This window comes from Uranotaenia lowii, chromosome 1 (assembly GCF_029784155.1).
Source record: "Uranotaenia lowii strain MFRU-FL chromosome 1, ASM2978415v1, whole genome shotgun sequence".
Lineage (NCBI taxonomy): Eukaryota > Metazoa > Arthropoda > Insecta > Diptera > Culicidae > Uranotaenia > Uranotaenia lowii.
Window position 1 is genome coordinate 75680541 of NC_073691.1, and position 20883 is coordinate 75701423.

The 20883-nt window shown below is 36.1% G+C and overlaps 1 protein-coding gene across 2 annotated transcripts in view; it reads left to right on the forward strand.

The window, feature by feature from the left end:
* Window positions 1–1989: 1989 nt before the first annotated feature.
* LOC129751763 (uncharacterized) overlaps window positions 1990–20883 on the forward strand; it is a 76725-nt gene continuing 57831 nt past the window's right edge. Inside the window, exons 1-3 of one of the 2 annotated variants that reach the window (XM_055747469.1) lie at window positions 1990–3574; window positions 16021–16363; window positions 16455–16550. In XM_055747469.1, the coding sequence (XP_055603444.1) occupies window positions 2632–3574; window positions 16021–16363; window positions 16455–16550 (1382 nt within the window). In that variant the 5' untranslated portion in view covers window positions 1990–2631. The remainder of the gene's footprint in view (window positions 3575–16020; window positions 16364–16454; window positions 16551–20883) is intronic. The other variant, XM_055747460.1, reaches the window with a different exon arrangement.

Sequence of the window (20883 nt, forward strand, 5' to 3'; positions counted from 1 at the left end):
GGCTGTGTCCCGCAATTTTGTCGTTAAAAAAGGGAGATTTTTCTATAAGTATCTGAAAAGCCAGTTAAAGTGGCTCTAAGTTCACTTTGATGCACTGCATGTTTGCCATTTCCAGTGTCTGCAACATAGAGTTTTTTTTAATATAATAAAAAAATATCAGAAAAAACGTTCTGATTTTCATAGGGAAGGTTCCTATTGTCGTAATCGATGGTCTTCCATGACTCCATTTTTATCATGTTTCGCATCCGCTGCAATAACTCATTTTTTTTTCATTTGGCGTTCAGTTCGGTCTGGTCGAATTCCGATCATTTGAATGTCGACACAATTGTTGGCGAAATTACCGCAAAACTTTGAATAATTTTTATAGACCACCATGCCACCATTTAAGCTGGCCTATGACCAAAATGTTAATAAAAAAAATCCAATGTATAATACCGTCAATTCTGCTAAAACCATATTTGCTTTGTAGACGACCTTTTTAAAAACGTAACATTTTCAAAATTGAACACGTATTTCATTATTTCTAGTAAAAATGAGCATCCATGCCAAACTTCAGCTCACTAGGTCATAAGATATTCAGCTGCGCTCCTAATGAAGAAACTACGTCACTTCGTCGGATAATCGTTAAATGAAAATCAACGCTTTTATTGGCGGAAACGAACATTAGATGTACGTCACTTCAGCATATCACGGTGGATATTGTTTATTGTGTTCAATCCGATGCAAAATAAACTGGTTAATTTCACCTTACTCAAACTTGCAGGAGCATTGCCAAACGTGAAGATTTATACGAATTTTATTCTTTATTAACTGATTTTTATATGAACTGATCTGTAAAGTCACTAAAAAACTGTATTGTGAGAAGTTAATATCTCAACCACCAAAAAACATAAAGCTGATTAAAGGATGCCAAAAAGGTTTTACAAAACCTTGCATTTTTCTTCAGTGGATAATGCGAAAAGAAGTGCTGAAAGAGAGAAAAAATGACCGAAATTATTAAACCTTTTCTCTGACTTCAGTACGCATTCCTCCACTGAGACCATTAAAAGTGATTTTTTTTCCTGGATCGCATATTACGGTCAAAATGATACCCAATATCACCTTAACTTGATAACCAGAACAACAAAAGGTATATTCTATCAGTAAAAATTCGCGAGATTGATACAAACATATAAAGCAGTAAGCGTACTTCAATTAGCGGAACAAAAAGTAGCTCAGGTTCAGGTTCAGAAACTCAAAATTTCGGAATTTTCCATTACCAATTATTCTATTTAAACTGTAACCTTGTCAAATATAGAGATCTCGGTTCAAACTTGCAAACGTATTTAAACCACAGTGTAGAATGTTGTTTGACTTTTTTTTCAGAATTCTGGTACTCATTCCCCCGAAATTAGTTTTTACCATTTATCATTTGAATAAATTGAAAGAAAATTACTTGTGGCTGTACTGAAATGATTTAAAATAGTATTAAATTCAGAATATGAATAGAAAAAGGAATACAGAGTGGATTTTAAAACCAAGGATGTAATTTAAACACTGGTTTGTATATCGTATTTTTATGCTGCTTGATTAATAATCACATTATTGGTTCCCCAAATTAGAATGATCCGATTTTTTTAGAGGGACAAATTTCTGTTCCCTCACACGACGAAACCTAACCTGACTGGAGAAAATGAATTGTGAACTTCCCTTAAAATTGCCACCGAAAACGGTTGATACCTGCCTTGATACCTGTAAGCTCGCGCTCTGCCTGATGGCAATAACGGCGCGGCTGAGTTCACTCAACCGGAAATGGTAGTTTTTCCAGTTGAATAGTTTCGTTCCTTCGATTGGAAACCTTAGCACACCTATACTAGCTTGGTTAAAGACCTGTGGGAGGGTAGTAAAATAGTTTGAATGTATACTGAAAGAAGGGCAAATGTTCAATAGATGGCACTTCGAGGAAGGTACAAAGTTGGGTCAGTCGGTGGAAAATTTTGCCTGTTTCTTTCTTCGTATTTGTGACTCTATGTTTACATAGTCGGTTTTTGTAGTTACACTTGGCGTTTTTTATTCTTCGATGCAAATTGTATGGAAAGGAGCTACCGGGGTCCTGTATCCTTTTTTGGGTGCTCGGTTCTCGTAGTCTCGCGCAGACATTCGTCGGTATCGGTTGAGATTGCTTTTAGGAGGTTGTCCCTCGTGAAAATTGGAGGCCTCTGCAATTTTTCTTGGATTTTTATCTAGTCAAAGCATTTAGAAGATTAAATTACAAAATGAGTGAAATTATGATAGGAGGAATTTAAAAAAGTGCCATAGTCTAGGATAAGGTTTAATTCGGGATCGAAAATTAATCGATTTCTCGGAGGAAAATTGGGCGGCCATTTTGGATTTCCATTCGGGTCAAGAAGGCGATATAATTCTTCTTGCGAGGTGACTGCCGAAGAGTTGTCGCATTGAAGCCAAAAGATGGTGGAGTAGAGCGATAGATGTGTATCTGCTGGGATCCGAGTGCACATGGTGCTTTAAAATTTGGGCATTCGATCAAAGGTGGCGCGTCGCGTAGCATGTCAAACTATCGTTCGGGAGCACTTTTGAATGTTTAAAGTTTTGGTTTGAATTTGTGAAGTGTAGTGTTTTTGTGATTGTGTTATGAGAAGAAAATCTACGATATTTCCCAATATGGCAAGCGGAAGTAACGCTGCAACGGTTATTACTTCCAATGAACATTACGAGGACCATGGGGACCAAAACTCGTTGGTCATTCGTCAGTTGAAGCGAAAGCACAGTGAGGAAAGCTTTCAAGGGTATCACTATCATGATCCGAATCAATCGATCCAAAAAATTCGCAAGGACAACCACCTGGTGCAGTTGCAATCGTCGCCGCCAGAAGTTCAAGACCACGAGTTTCACGGGTTTGGCCAAGCTTTTCATGAGCCTCAGGAATTTCACGTGATTTCCGCAAGCGATGGCAATAATAATCAAAATCACGCGCATCAGGAGCAACAACAACTGGAATATATCTACGAAGTATCCAGTGAAGGAAACGTGATTCCTGTACCACATTCTCAACTTATCGAGCATTCGCACGAGATTTCCTCTTCCGGTAATGGGATAGTGCTCACCGATATCAGCTCGTCGACTTGGACCAGCACCCAAGAGCTGATAGAATTGGACCGGAAGGCAGCTCTCACCATCCAGACGGACACCCACAACAGCTTCCCTATCGCTAGTGCCGATCTACATCATCATCATCATCAACTCCAACAACAAACCCCACATCATCATCATCAACAAAATCATCACCAGCAACATCATCATGCTCACCATAGTCAACACGAGCAAAATTTTCATGTGGTCCATCAACATCTACAGCCACAATACTCCAACAATCACCACATCCATCAGCATCCAAACTCGCACCACTCCAAGGCCCAAGAGCTATCAATAGTAACTTCCGGTAGCTGTCAAAGGATCCAAACCATCACCTGTGCCGCTGCTGCCCATTCAACCCCTTCCAGCAGCAATGTCCTTAATGGAGCAGGAGGATCATCAGCCAGCGGGAACGGTGCCGTCGGCAATTCAACGCGTAGGGGTGAGTCCAGTTTTAATTTTTTTTCCTAGGTCCCTCAAAGGGGCATTTAAATTTCTACTTCCTGTTTCTGTTCACTGTAGGTACCTACTAATGTTAAAGTTTAACCGATTTAATAGCTGGGAATAATTTAGGGGAGGGTTGTTGTACGTGTAGCACGTGTTGACGTGATCATTGGTGGTCATTGTCGCCGTTGTTTATGGGTGCGTGTTTGCTGATACTTACCCGGCAATTCGTAATCCTACGGTCATTTGAAAGCATGACGATCTTGGACAGTGAGAGTCGGGTGCAGCCAGCCGTGAAATTGGGGGATGAAATTTTAAAAGCGTTACACGTAGATGTGTTCCTCAGATATTGAAACTACAGGGAAATGTAAATTAAATTTCCGTGATCGTTTAAGATATTAATCTCATGTAGTAATAGGTTTCATCATTAACTAATCATTTTCACGTTAACATAAATTAATTAATTTTAAGCCAGTGTGAACTAAAAAAAAATTATTAATTTTTTAATATTAATCGGTCTCATAACCGAAATTTTCCCTTAAAATACCAATGTTTGGTCTACTTAGTGGGTTCTACTATGTTAATCAATATCTCTCTAAAGTCCTCCTTTTTCGAAATGTTGTTGGTTGTTAAATTTATTTTTACTTCCTCACATCTGATGCTGAAATTTTTTTCTTAAGGGGGGAGTAGGGTCTAACGGGTAAAAAAAGCACAATTTTTCACGATTTTTTTTCAAAGCTATCGTTCAAACAAATGTATTCAAATTTTTTGCATTATACAAAGCATTGTTAAAAGAACATTTAGTAATTTTTTCGTAGAAAAATATTGAAAAATGAGCCGGTGACGGAGCACTTTCGAGGATGCTTCTTAGAAAACAGGATTTGCGGTGGACACTGTATCTCAGCACAGAATCATCTGAAGTCAAAAAATCAGAACAAAATATTTTTAATAGATGTTTTTTCTGGACCCCAACGTTTTTATTTAACTTAAAATTTTTTTTATGAAATGTTTGTGGCTGTTTGAAGTAAAAACTACGATTTTTCACGAAAAAATCCGCCATTTTTCACCTGTAAAATCTTCCCAAAGTAAAAAAAAAAAACAAAAAAGAAAAACGTTGGGGTCTGGTATTTTGTATGTAGAAAATATATTCCAAATTTGAAAAGAATCGGATAAGTAGTTTTCAAATGACGATGTCCACGGACTTTAAAAATGTGCTTTCGAGAAAAACGCGTTTGAAGTTTCTGCTCTTGCTTTCTTGCAGTATAAGATAGGAGGAGATAAAGGCCTATAATTTCTACAGTTTTGCTTCAATTGACTTGAAAATTTGACACAACATTCTTTAAATGTTTTACAATAAGAAAATAAAAAAAAATCGATTTTTTGAAAGTATTAGACCCTACCCCCCCTTAAGTTAAGGGACACTCGATCCTTTACTAAAGGAGACTTGATCCTTAATTCAGGGTACCCTGACCCTTGGAAAAAATCTAGAAAAATTTAAAGATAAAAGATCGGTTGACTATTTTTGCCATATTCGTTCTTATTTCACAGTTTGTATGTATCAGACAACAAGAATTCTATAAGTTTGTCAACTACCCTAGAGCATAGGTCGGCAACCTGTGGCTCGCGAGCCGCATGCGGCTCTTTGGGTATAAAGCTGCGGCTCTTTAGCTTACTGCGCGAATAATATTTATTTAGGTATATACATATTTTTGAGCAAAATATTTCAAAAATCGTGCAAAATCAATAATTAAGTCTTGTGACCTGACACACGGTTTTTTCGTACCTACACAAAGGAGAAAATTTTAAAACTGCATCCTCTGTAGGAAAATGCGGAAAGGGCAAAATGAGAAAATGTGATTTTTTCGAAGCCTTGTTTCATTCTTTTTGCTTTTCACTGTTTTTGAACAACAGAGATCAAGATTTATTTTCTTATTAACCGTAGATGCAAAAAAATAAATGCTGTTTTCAAACAACAAAAACTAAAATCAAATTATTCATTCCAAATACGCGTGTATATTCTTGAATCAATCGAACACAAAAGTTGAGCTGTGCTTTAGCTAACAGTAAAATAAAAGTTTATCATTTACAAAAAATAGTTCTTCCCGAGCAGACTTTTATGGCAAAATTATAGCAAATTTTGCTATCACGCCCTGAGAGCCGAACTTGCTCTCATTTTGCTTGACATAAGGTGGTACACAGCAAAAATGAGAGCAAAGATTTTCATACTTGGTTACCAAAGTGATGCCTGATTTTGCTAAAACTGAGAGCCAAACTACACCTCATTTCCCGAGAGCTTGGAGAGCACAATGATGCCAGTATAAGGCATCACATAGTTTTGCCTGACATCAAAATGTGGCATTATTTTGCTTTCAAAATTTCAATAAAAAACTACAGCAAAACGAGGTATAATTTTGTTATCCCTGTTTAGAAATTGCGTTTTATTTCTGCTATGTTCTACCGTAAGTCAACCGAAATGAGAACGAATTTGCTGATCAAGGCGTGATAGCAAAATTCAATCTTACAATTTTTTTTGAGATGGATTCTGTCTCTGGATGAGTCGCCTTGAATTATGCAACGTGCGAGCAATTTACAACGTATCGATAGAGACAATGCTTAGTTTTTATTTGAAACGGTTAATCTGAAAAAAGTTTTTTAGACAATAGTCCCTATATTTTTTGATGGAAAATTTTCAAAACAATACAATACAATACAATACAATATCATGCCTTAAAAGTAAATTTAGGTATCATTTTGCCCGAATAAAGGTGGTACATTGCCAAAATTTGGGTCTCACGTTTCATATATGGATACCACTTTTGGGTATAAATCACAGCTAAAATTTGGCATCGTTGTGATATCAAATCCTTTTGTAAAACGCTGTCAAACGAGGCATCAATAAGCTTCCATTAAAACCAAAACTTGGTATCACTTTGTTATCTTTCTATCTAAAACGATACCCGAATTTTGGTATTGTACCACCTTTATTCGGGCAAAATGAAACCTAAATCTAAAACCAAATATCACATTTATAGCATGGTAGCCAAATAATGTATTATTTGACCATAAAATGAATGAATGATGAAAATCATCTAAAACTATCCAACAAAAATGAGGTTCAGATCTCGCGACAAATAACGAACATAAAAATTTTCGTTGCGTTATTTGTCTAATTTATGAATATGTATATCCACTTCGTTTTTGTTGCATAATTTAAGGCGATTTCATCACTCAATCATTTTATGGCAAATTAATATAACAATTTTCGTTATATGTCTGAACCATAAATATTACATTCACTTGTTTGCATAATTAAAGGCGATTTTCTATATATACTTTCTCATATTCTATGCATGTTTCATTAGAATATAATATGTGCTTCGAACGTTGCTACTTTTTTAAGTCAGTTTAATAAATTAATGATCGACTACAATTTAAAAACGGCCATCACCACACATTGGAATGAATTCGTTTAACTGCTTCATCCATTTAAACGCTTGAATTGATGTGAAATAATCATGCCAAAACTTAAGGAGGAAAACAACAAAGTGTTTTTATCATGTAATTTCCGTAATTAATCTCAACAAAGGCTTTTAAAATGAAAAATACATTAACTTATTGTAAAAACTTTAATTTTTCTTTACCGTTTGAGGACCTCAACATATTGAATCAAAAAATGTTCATACAAAATTTTTCGTGATAAATTTTGATTTCCTATATTGAGAGTTGTTTTTCAACGACAAGCAGCTTAAATTTCACACGCGACTCCATTTCAAATAAAACCTTTCTCCCTACATCTAGCTAAATGCCTTAATGAACATCAGTCATACTATGCTTATTATAAAAAACATAATCCGTTATTACTAATGCCTATACGCCGACAAAGTTTCGATCAATGATGAGAGAACACAATTTGTTTCCCTCATGTATATTATGGGTATTGCCTGCACAAAGGCGTTTAAAATCTGTAGTTAACAAAAATGCAAAATTTGTTCTTAGGATGAAGAGTGATGCTACATAAAATTGCTTCATTTGGAAAACCAATAACCTGGAATTTGCAACGCCATGGATGGAACACTGTCAGTGCCAATCATGGTCTACGTTTCGTTCTTTGGGTCTTTGATGGATTCGGCACCGCTGTTTTAGCTTCTAGCTCGACATCAACCACTTTTGGTTTGAATTTGATTTTTATCAGACGCTACGGCTTCCGTTCACTGCCCTAGAAAAATTGTTTGTTCCCCAGGTCGCCTTTGTTTTGCTTCTCATTCTGGTTTCGGGGTGTAGTTACTTCAAAAAAAAACCTCACACAAACAATCGCTGGTCCGGTCCGAAAGAAAACTTTACTTATAGTGACCTCAAGAGATTTTGTTAACCGCACAACCCTGAAAATGAGAACATTTACGTTTTTCACTGCGCCTTTAGATAAAAAAAACTGTCTTACCTTGAAATTTCAATGAGGAATACATCGGCAGCCAGAACAACAGCATGAGTATTTAGGTTTTCGTTGGAACTTTTTGATCATATCAGGCTTGGTTGCGATCAGTTTTTTTTCGAAAACGGTTCGAAGATTTTTTGTAGTATCGTAATAGCTTGTCATTCCTTTAAAAACAACCCTCACCGTTGACCATCCGAAATGATCTGGAATTAACGAGCCTCTCGTCTCTGTTGATGCCAGTTTAACAACCGCCATCTCGGGAATACCATCACTACTAAACAGTGGACAATCCGTTCCGACTGCAATAAAATATAATTATCAGTTGTCGAATGGTTAGGATATTGTTTTAATAAAAATCTTACATTGCTGCATCTGTTCTCGGGCATAATGGAACGGAACGATCAGAGAAACCGAACGAAGTTTCATATCGTTGGATGTTGTTGCCTGCGCCAGCTTGCGGGATAGCAACTTACGGAAGTTTTTCACAGCCACGTCTGCGGCTCGGAAGGTTGATAATTTTATTGTTCCTAAACCGGTGCTACTTCTGTCGATCCTTCGACAACGTTTACCGGATTTTCTTGTGCGATTGCCTATGAGGTGAAAAAAAACCGTACCGAACGAAACAACACAACGGCAAAAGAAAACAAACACTTTCTTTTGACGTTTTTCTTTAGTTGCAAAACAGGGATGCCAGGTGCACTTTAATTTATAAATTCGCATATGTAATTCAAAATCATAGGACGACTCGTAATTTGTTTTTCATCTGTAATACTTTTTATATATGTTTGGACAAATTGATTTAATATTTCGTGTTTTCTAATTAACAGGTTGTTTATTTTAAAGGAAATGTTTTATATGACTCTTAATAGTCTTTTTTGTATAGACTAAGTAGTTGAAATTTTTTGAAAAGAAACTTTAAAAAGAAGTTTTAAAAATATTGTCTTTTCAAAGGTTATACAAAAACAAACTCTCTTTGAAAAACAATTTCAATTCAGATTATTGATGAACAAGTTAGAAAACGTTTGATAAACTATATTTTTAAATAAAATTTACCAGGTTGGAAATTTCTGTATGTGGCTGCACCTTCCTGAAATGATACGTCTTTTTTTTCAAACTCAAAATTTTTTCGTTCCGATAATTGTTCCGGAACGTCAAAATTTTGCGGCGTGTTCGTTAGTTGCTGTTCCGGTTCAAAGAGAACTCGCTGAGATTTGTTGGTCCAACAAAGGAGTTCAATTTCAAATTCATAAGGTCGAGCTCAGTTTTGCTCCCTTATCGCAAGAAGGAAAAAGGAAACTTAACTTTAAGTTCATGGAATCGAACTATGTTTTGCACCTCGGTCAAACTTAATTTTGAGTTTGAAAAAAGGAGCCTTGAAGATCTGTTTTGTGAACCAAATTTGGCGTATTTTTGGCTTCTTAACAGTTATTTAAACCCTTTGAGATTGATTATTGAAATGTTTCAATTTTTTTCTGCAATCCATTTTTCTTCTGGACCGATCTCCTTTGCATTGAATGTTCTATACCAGCACTACTACCTTAAAAAGAATCCCATCTCATGTCCCAATGTGCAAGCCAATATAACAATAGCAGTGACTCAACTGTTAAAATTAGTCAAATAGAAGAGATGAAGAGGATTTCATAAGTAAGTAGGTGTAACTTCAGTTTTCAAAATAATGAAACCTTGATGATGCCTATTTTTACAGTAACTTTGAATAAACACTCAAAAATGCGCACACAATGCCGAAAAAAAAATAGCAGTTTGTTTTCAGTTCGATTAAATTCTAAACACCTCATCAAATCTCATTTTTCCTGGTACAAAATTTACTACCAAATAAATTGATCAAAAAGTTTTAAAAAGTTCTGGATGGCTTACTGATACATACTTTTGCTATTGTTTAAATTTTTATGTAAAAATAATAATTTTTTTACTAGGGAATGCTTAAAATAGGATTTCAGGTTTATGCTTCAATTCTCAAAATAAAGGATGCCTCAATAAGGACTAATTTTGCTATCGGGCCAGTAAATAGCAATTGATGTTATAATTTTGGCTTCAGGTTTGTATTTAACATTCAAATAAAATTGACACCTCATTTATGCCTAGTTTTGCTATCAATTCAAATTCTACACCAAATTTTGCTTCATGTTTGCTGTTGAAACCTAAATATGGTCTCGGTTTGCTCTCAAATAAGAATATATGACACCTTAATTATGCCTTATTTTGCTGTCGTATAAAATTGAACAGCAAAAAATGCTATCAGTTTGCTGTTGACACCTTATTATGGTCTCAGTTTGCTATCACTTTGGGCATCAAAGTCTGCTCGGGTTGGGTATCCTCTGTTTTGAATCAAAGCCTTTGATATTAAACAACTTAACCATCACTAAATTTAATATTTAAAGCACTTGCTTTTACTTTTTCACCCTCTATGAAAAATGTTCAGTTGTAATTTCTAAAATTGTATTTGAATTAATCAGTCATTTCGAAAAGTATTTAATATTTTGACGCTTAACAACATAGCAATATTGGAAAAACCACCTCAATCCAATCCTATTTACTTGAATTGAAAACGATAATTGAATGTATCTGGATATAGATACTTCATAAGCATTTCAGATTGCCCGGTTTCAACCAGTCTTACCCGGATTTTTAATGAAAAAAAACTGGAAAATACCCGGCCCGAAGGAAGAAGGTCCGGTTTTCTCCCGGATTTTTCACAACTTTTAAAAAATTCCAAATTTTCAACTTGTTTTAGCGAAATAAATTCTCATGCAATTTTTATAATAAAGAAATAAGATGTTTTCCATACAAAGCCAAGAGAAAAGCTGAAAACAAACCACACGGAAAATAATAATCCGCTGATGTGCTTTGGTAAAATAATGTTTCATGTGGTTAGTTTTCAGCTTTTCTCTTGCCTTTGTAACATCTAGATTTTGGCTGCATTTGTCTGGATATTAACCGGTATTGAGTGCAACATTTATGTTCAGGCATGGTAATTGAGCAGCGAGGTAGTCAGCAGGATTTCGACACGTCGCAGTAGGACGCGGCGCGCATGGCGCGCGAAATATTTCATCGCTATAGAAGTCTTGTTATGAAAGCCGCGAATTGTTTAAGCGGATGAAAAGGACGTTCTATTCAACAGCAGAAAAGAAGATCGGCTTGGGTTTTCCGAAACGCCATTCCAGCGATCACTTCACTACAGTTTGTTCCATCACGACGACAAGACGGCCAGGCCGCAATTTTCTTAGTTATACTGTCTCCATAATTGTTAAATGTTAGAAATAAATTAAATATAAGTCATTAAAGTTCGTTTGAAGGCCAAAATAAATGTTTAGTGATTAGTGCAAATAAATTGTTTGAACTACAAGTGCGAGTTGTCATCATTTGACCGTAAAAGTTAACTAAAGAACTTACCCGAAAATTTGGAGTTGGGATGCTAGGTGAGTTGAAGATCCAGAAGAAAATTTTCTTTTAGTTAATGGTAATGGGAAACCGAATAAAATTCCAATAGTTTTTAAGTTATTTTCAAAAAACTGATGTTCACTGATCATTCATATATTTTGTTTTTTTTTTAAATTAAAAACAAAAATTATAATTCTTTAATGTGGCTCTTCCCAACTCTGAAATTTTGAAAGTTTGAGGTTTTTGGCTCTTCCTACTCAAAAGGTTGCCGACCACTGCGCTAGAGTCATTGCATACTTTAAGGCACAATTTTCTAGTTTCAAGATCAATACAGTATTTTGAGTCCTAATTAACAAATAATTTCTCGATAAACATTAGTTATTGGAAAAATATTAGTAATTTCGTAATAAACAATGATCACGATCCATTCAGAAGAAAAATATATCTTTTTGGACTTTAGTGATCAATTAAACCCATAACTTACAGTGCGTTCGTAATTGTATAGAAATTGGAAGTACGCCTACTGTCACCAAGGTTGCCGAAAAAAATTCTGCGTTTTTGAGAAAAATAATTCTGACTTTCTGTGATTTTACCCAAAAATTCTGTGATGGATTTCTATGATGCTTTCACTAATCACTAATCACTAATCGTACTTCCATAGCCAGAACTTATGTCTGAGTCCCAAAGAATAATAAAAGTGTCTTATTATTCTTCTTGTCTTTGTTCATGTCTTTAATAATTTTAACATAAAAACATTAAAATGATCAAAAACACAAAGTGGTTGGGCCTACTATGGAGCAGAGAACGCAGAGACATCCGGAACACAGGAACAGGAAGAAACGTGGATCACCAGTACCATACGTTTCAAATGGGCAATATCGTTGGAAGCATGCTAAGAAGAATGCTCCTTGATGAAGTAACCATGCATATTGTGAAGAAACTCATCCGATCACTAGGACCATTCTGAAAGGGCTGGAAATGATTTATTTTGTACACAGAAATCCTAAGCCTTAAATTAAAAGAATGTTGAAGAATATATGTTATAAATGAAAGTATCTTAAGTTTTATTTTCATTGCTAAACAGTTGAGGATTTCAGTGTACAATCATTTCTGGTCATCGACCAAGGATAAAGCGCCTTTACTCGCTCTTGAAAATACAAAAAAGAGAAACGGAAAATATCAGTAGATCATGAAAGTAGATTTAGATATAGATATAGATCATGATAGTAGATTTTTTCATAAAAAATATTCCCCCTCACATTTATTCTACATGATATATGCACAAAAAAAAAATAGAAAAAATCCTGGAAATGTACTCCGTATGCCTTATAAATATCGGAAATTTAAACATTATAATGCAATCTTCTTGTGCATACAGTAGTCATAAATAGAACGGGCTCACCCCAAACGCTTCATATGCTTTATGTACCAAAACTATATAAAATCATACAATACAGAAGATTAAAATTCTAATAAGGTTGGATCTCACCAAATAGGTCCACAGCAAACATTCTTCGCTGATTTGGAACCATACATCCAAAAGCCACGATTTCTCAATTTTTACTATTATCCGGTGATCACATAATATTAGGAAAAACCACATCACATTGTGGAAATCATGTTATTTCACTATCATATGAACCTAAAGCACTTTCTTTGAAACCCAGCTTATATTCCACCTTGATTTCCTGAGTTTTCTGCGCTTTTGCTTTTATCCGACGTCGTTTGAGTTTGTCTTAATTCAAATTTTCTTTTTCACTTCATTTCATGGACAGAATGGTATGCTTTTAACACTTCGGTCTGCTCATAATTCACACTGGAACCCATTGCGATGAGCTTTGCACATTTAAGCAAGCGTTGAGAACTAATATTCGAGCTTGTTTTAGAGCTTATCAATGCCGTACAACTCTTTTCTCCACACGAACGCAGACATTACCCAACTGCTGATTTGTCACATTTTTCATCCCAAGTATCTTTATCTTAAATTCCTTTAACTTTTCCTCAAACTTTATGTTATTCTTCACCGGTAAGGTAAAACTTAAAACCAATTCGAAATTAGGAGGTTTCATTTTTCGAACACTACATTTTTGGCCTGAAATTCCACTGTTTCTGAATACGCTGTAAACTGTAACTGGTAAGCACATCCAGTTTAAACTCCAGGTTGAAAATAGAAGCTATTTTATCGCCTTTTCACGATTTCAAGTTAAAATTTGGAAATTTTTCGCGACGGACGAAATAAAAACACGTGCGCTTCGATTCAGCCAACGCCTACTCCTCCTGACACGTTCATGTATGCCGACGATCTAAAACCACTCTGATGGATTTCTATGATGCTTTATTCTTGAAATTCATAGAAAATTCAGGATAAATTAGGTCTTTTTCACATTTAATTTTTTTTTTTATTTTATTTATTTCTTTATTTCATTCTTGCAACGTAAGATTACAATCTTTTTTATTGTTACAATGTGGTAGGTATTTTTTTCATAACTAATAACTCATCGTTCCTAATTTGTTACGTTTTAAATGCCGTTCTACTCCACGAATTCCTCTAGCAAACACCTTTTGAACTCTGATTTGTTTAGAATTGTTTTTAAATTGAGAGGAAGATTATTCCAACTAACAATACCTCTAACGAAAAAGGATCTACCGTAATAAGTCGAACTATGCGGAGGGATAACAATATTCCAGTTCGAGAATTTCTTAATGGGATTAGTAAAGTTTTCAAATAAAGCGGTTTTCCTGTTTTTAAAATCCTATGCATTATCACACATGAGCGATATTTCTGAAAGTTATCGAAAGAACAACCGATGAGTAATTTTTGCAATTGTGACACTCGAGAGGAACGCGACAAATTGAAAACGTATCTTACGCAGGGATTAAAAGCAATGCGCATTCTGTTTACGGATCTTTCTAAAGCATTAGAATAAAGAAAATCTCCATAAATGAACAAGGGGAAAACATAAGTCTTGAAAAGTTTAAGTTTAGTAGAAACGTCCAGGTGATTTGTCGTTAGGTTTAATCTTTTGAGTGCACCATAGATTTTACAGCATTGAGCATTGATCTGACGGTTCCAAGAAAGATCCCGATCGAAAATGACTCCGAGGTTTTCAGCGTGGTCAACAAATTGAATAATAGTGTCGTTGAGAACTAATGGAGGAAAAACTGGCGAGGATATATACCTACTACCGAAACAAAGAGCGGTCTTGAAAAATTGTATTTAGTTTTCAGTTTAAGGATGAGTATAGAATGCGATACGCGATCGAAAGCTTTTGCAAAATCAATCAAAAGCAAAGCTGCAATACCTTTTTTATCCAAGGTGAGCGCTATATCGTTATGAACTTTCATAAGAGCAGTTTCAGTACTGTGGGAAGAACGAAAGCCAGACTGAAATTGGAATAGTATGTTATTTTGGTTCAGGTAATCTGTTATCTGATTTAAATGGGGCAAAATCAATCACCATTGCCGATCTTATCATACTTTTCTAATTTAAAGTTAGAAACCTAAATTTAATGCTGTCCAAAAAAATATAATTTCGGAAATACTTTCCAAATTTAAAAATTCTGTGAAATCTGTGAAAATTTCAAAATTCTGTGTTCTGTGACACAGATTCTGTGATGAAAATTTGCTCAAAATTCTGTGAAATTACATATTTTTCTGTGATTTCGGCAACCTTGACTGTCACTTCGACTTTAAACTTCCATAAGTTTTTACTCTGATGATATTTTTGATCAAATTTCTGCGTAAAAAAGATCAACTATCACACTATTATCACACAAAATTTGAGCTTTCTTAAATTTGTTTGGCCTAAGATACAGTCATTCTACGAAAACCGGACTTTTTGGTCTTTTACCATTCAAACTGCAATATCTCAGAAACTACGCTACGCTTTCTATTGAAATTTTGCAGAATGATTGTTGAAATATAAAGTTAGCATGCCTGGAAGTTTTGAAAAGTTCTAGCTATGGGATCAAAAGTTACGCGAGATACAATACTTTAGGCACGAACCGAAATATGCGATTTCTATAGAATTTTGGACGACTCCTTAGAACAATATTTTTTCCATCTACAACATTCTTAAGTGATTTAAAAAGATCTTCAAAACACATTATGTTAAATCTTTCAAACAAAGTTCAGTAACTCGAAAAATTTTATATTTTTTAAATTTTTTGAGATAACAGAATTGTTGTTTTGTTCTGTTTGGAACATTTTTTCTAGAATATTTGATACATACTTGTAAGACATTCCGGTTTCGAGATATAGAGAGGCAATCAAGTATCCCCAGGGATTAAGTATCCTCATTCTCCCCTACTCATAAAGCCAATAACGTCTACTCTTCTCATCTGACTCATAAGCTCTTTTAGATCTTTTGAAGATGAAAGAAAACCTAGGGGATGTAGGTTTTTGTTTGCTTATTTAAATTTCTATCGATACAAACGGCATTTTTAACTACTAGGTATTTGTATGTTTCTTCTTTAAATATTTTAGTATTTATTAATTCTATCAAGAAGCCAACGATTTGAATCTAATTTTGATTTTCATCTATTAAAGTTGCCAAAGATCACGAAGATAAATATTTTCAACATAGTTTTGTTTATTTTTTTTTTTAATTCTAGCTCCTCAATCAGGAACCCCGGAAACACCGGAAGACATCGAGGACAAAAACCTGTCCTGGCTGTTCAACTTCAAGCTGGAAGATCTTCCCCATCTGTCTCCGGAGGCAAAGCGGAAGCAAGCTCCCCGGAACAGCGTTCCTGTCGGGTCAGCCTCAGCCTCAAGCTCCACGGCTGGCAACGTCAGCTTAACACCCGCTGCGGCCGCAATGGGAATTCAATCCCTGGATCATCACCCGGTCGAAGTAGCGGCCGAACATCCCTCCTTGCCGGTTTTGATTGAGGAGGATGAAATGAGTGCGGTCGCCGAGAATGTTACCATCGAAAATACCAGCACGACCAAAGTGTAAGTTTCGTTAAATGTTTTCAATACGAAGAAATTTTAAAAATTGGTTTTGGTATTAATTCGTTTTGAATATTTGCTCTATTTTTCACAGGACTAAGAAACCTCCCTTCACGTATACCGAATTGATTGAGTACGCTCTGGAAGACAAAGGAGAGCTGACGGTTTCCGGAATCTATCAATGGATATCGTGAGTATTTTCATGTTAAATACTTCCTTGAGTATCTACATACACTTCAAAAGCATATCGATCAACGGGGCAAGTCATCAATCAATGAGTTCATTAACCCGTACCTTGCAAACGAATACGTCTGGCATATTTTCTGGTACATAAAAATTGCCTTGATTGGAGGTCAAGGCCGTTTCCTTGGAGCATCCAGTCTCGCCTGAATGATCAACTCCAATGGAATAAATAGTTCCAGGTGTCGCTAGCCAACCGAATCGGGTCTATACTTGAGTATGTTTATTTTGATAAAATAACAAAATAATACCGGCTCAACAATCAACAATTAGATATGCAATCTCATGTTCACCCGACCAGACCTCCCGGTTGCTTCCGGGTTGCCTCGAGACTTTCTCCGTTGGCATTTTTACCGCAAATTTCAATCCGTGCTCCATCAGCTGTTGTCGAAGTTGTTGCTTCGTGGTTGATACAGATGTATGATTTTAGCCACCTTTGGCTGTCTGTGAAAGTGGCACGCGTGTTTTTTTCGTATCGCCGTTCATTCACAAACTGACTTCCGGCTTCCAATTTAGGTTCTCATGTGCCCGAAGTCGACATACCGACGGATTTTGTTTACCGACGCTAAACAGATTACCCATCCTTGCCCAGAAGTGGCTTCAATTACAGCAACAAGAGGGTAGAAACAACAACAACTGCTACTCCTAGTTCATAATCAGCTGATTTCCCAGGTCCTTTCGTGCTTCTGTGTCGACGGCACCTTGCGAATATTGTTTATTGTTAGTAAATACTCTCAGTTCCGCCGGCTCGAGGTTGGCCCTTCAGTTCCGAAAGGGGTAAGGATGGTGATCCTATTTAAAAACAACCATCAACACGCCCGACGCCGGTGACTTTTGTCTGCCTTGACTTTTCATGTATGCGGGGGAAGTGCTCTCGGCAACCGCTAGATGCCGGCGGAGGTCGCGGAAAGTACAAACAAAGTTTGGCCAAGTTTTGCAATAATGTTTTCCGCAGATAAACAATGTTGGGAATAAAATGTATCAACACCTCAGACGGGGCCTCAATCTCGCGTAAACAAATATCAACATGTGAAACGGAAAGTTCGGTTTTTGTGTTGCCTATTTAGTTTAGACACGAAACAAACTCATTTTTTGGGCAAACTACGTCTTTGACAAAGTTGATCAGCCGGAAATTCCCTAGAGGCACAAAAACGATTAAATGGCTCGGTTTCAAAAACAAAAGGAAAATCATGTTCATTTTTCAGAAAAATATGTTAATTTTTTCTATACAAACCTAAAAGTTTAAACTTATTCATGTAGATAAACGTTACTTAGAAATTCTGCAAAACATCATGGATGAGTTTTGAATAAAAACCTCACCCCAAATCGATTCAATTTATTGATCGAGGCTTTCTTTTTTTTTTTTTTTTGTTTCGATTATAGTCGTTTTACCACCTTTATGGCATTCGCGACTTTATCAACGGTGCAGTTGGTGGATCGTTATTGAAAAACTTATCCGGTACAACTATGTTCGATGTTTGCTCTTGGGCTCGAGGCTTTCGATTTTCCCAATTTGCTTTACAACTGGATGATCAATTGATGTTTAAAAGGCCGAGCTGCTTTTGTAAACTCAACATCATTTAATAACACATCCGATGTTCTCCAAGAGAGTAACTTTGGACCTCTGATCTTTATTCTTATACTGCAACCTAATATAATCCGACGATCTAAAAAATTAGAATAATTTCTTCGTTAGTGGGTTATTGTGCACTTTAAAAGCACATCGAGCACTATCTTCTGTCTAAAGTCTGTTTCACATAGAATCTGGTCGAATAAAATAGATCTTTTCTCCGCAAAGAAATAACGCACAACAAAAGTAAAAATGTCATTTTGTAAAGTTTTTATTGCACTTTAAGGGAAAAAATACATAAAAATCTTTCGTCACCTTTTCGGATGAATTTTCGAACTTTTTTTGTGATACCACGCATCATTTTCTGCACAGTACTGCTGGTAACCTCATTCGCCATCTTGTTCCACCACTTTTCCATTTGAGCGGGTTTTTTTCATGGTTCTGCCACATTTCTTCAGTTTGCCATTAACTATTGCCCAATATTTCTCGGTGGGACGAAAATCCGGACAGTTTGGTGGATTGATACTTTTTTCAACAAAACTGATCTTGTTCTCCTTATACCACTTAACGACATCCCGGCTGTAGAGGCAGCTTGCCAGGTCCGGCCAGAACTTCACCGGACCTTTGTGGGACCGAATGAATGGCAAAACCCTCTTCTGGAGACATTCTTCTTTGTAAACATTTCCATTCATTGTGTCCCCAGTGATGGAAATGTTAGTCTTTTTCCCACAACTACAGATCCCTTGCCAAATCATCAACTTACGAGCAAATTTATCTGCGAAAACAAACTTGAATCTACCCGCAAGATTCCCTTTACGCTTCCCAAGGTAAAATTTGTTACCGGGTATTTGTCCAAAATCCATTTTGACGTAAATTTCGTCGTCCATCAAAATGCATCCGTTGTACTTGGTCAATACTTTCTCTTACAACTTCCTTGCCCTGGTTTTGGCAACCAGGTTTTGTTTCAGCGTCCTGTTAGGGTGTTTGCTTGCATGATGCTACCGCAAGCCTTCTCGCAAACAAATTCGTCGAGCTGTACTGTGGTTTGTCTTGAACTTTTTCGCCAAATCACGTAAGGAGATTCATGGATTATTGTGAGGTGATCGAATTACCTTTGCTCGCAGCTTCCGGTCATATGTTCCACTTTTACGCCTGGTTTGTTTTGCTCGATCCACCGTAAGGGTCTCCCGGTAACGTTGCAGCACCGAATTTGCAGTCGATTTTGGATATTTCAGAAATTTCGCGATCTTTACCCCTGACCACGTCGGTTTCTCTACGTGAGTGTGCAGAATTTTCTCTCGCCTTTCGCGTTCTATCGTCGATAACTTTTGACTGACTGCTTCAATCTTGATGAAATTTTCACCACTAAGTAAACAAGCCATCCGGATCAAAATACTGCCAATAGATTGGCGATGTGACAACTAGAGGCGCTACAGTAAATGAAAAGATGCGGCCAGATTCTATGTGAAACAGACTTTAGAGCTGCTGTTTCACGAACCCAGTTCGTCCAAAACAGCCCTTTAGATCAATGGAGTTTGCGTGGATGAGCAAAAACTGCACGTCTCGGAGGTCGAGTGCACTCGAGTGGTTAGCGTGGTAAGACGGTAATCGCTAGGTCCACTGATGGCATGGGTTCGATTCCCATCTCGGTACTGGGTATTAAATGTTAATCTTAAGTTGTCTACGTCATTTATTCAGTCTGTTAAGCCTAAAATCGGTTGAGACGGTGTATGTCTTTTCTTTTCAAAACTGCTTGAGCGAGAAACTTCTATAAGCGAGAGTTTATATTCGGTTAAGCCTATGAAATTTAAGGAGATAAACCATACCGATCTGGAGCTTTGATACATTCGTTTTATTCGATTAAAGTCATTTTAACATCTTAGTGTCATTCGTGCGCGACTATTGCAGTTATTGAAAAACTTATTCAGTACAACTGTGTTCGATGTTTACCCTTTGCCTCGAACTCATTGACATCGGCTCAGCAAGCAAGTGTTCTGCCAATTGAGCTACATCAAGACCCACGACTTAAATATTAAACTAGCTTTTTGATACTTAAAAAAATGCACTTTGTTTTGTGAATTACTTTTGAATGCATGGATGGAAATTTATGAAATTTCCAGCAAAGCTGCATAATAATGTAATATTTACATGTGTAAATTTTTGTGACGTTTTGTCAAGTGGTTTTTGAGATATCGTCCTATACACAAGTTTTTAGACTTTTATTTTTGGCCACCACTCGATCCATCTATAATGTATACTATGACCCCTTTTCCCAAATCAAAGCTTTTTTTATTACGTTTTTTTTATTTTCTGAAGCTTATTCTTTAAAATTACACGAAATTTCTAATTTTGTCGAAGTTATTATCAATCTAGCCGATTGTCCTACTTCGACACAAAAACAATATATTTGATTTTCTATCACTCCACCACAGTTTTTGCTTAATGATTCGTTTTCAGATCCAACCGAAACAGATTATCAATTTTATGGGACCTATTGAAGTGCTATGAAGGAAAAACGGTCGCATTTGGAGGCAGTCTTATTAGTATATTTAGCCATTCATCGTGTTAATTGCTTTGAAACACTGACTGATTTGCCGCTTCCACAGTTCATCAGCCTTTCAAGTACCTACTAGACATCAATATTTTTTTAAATTTTTCCCCTTGTATCTCCGGAACATCTAGGTGTGACTTGTCGACGAAAAATTTCTGGCTG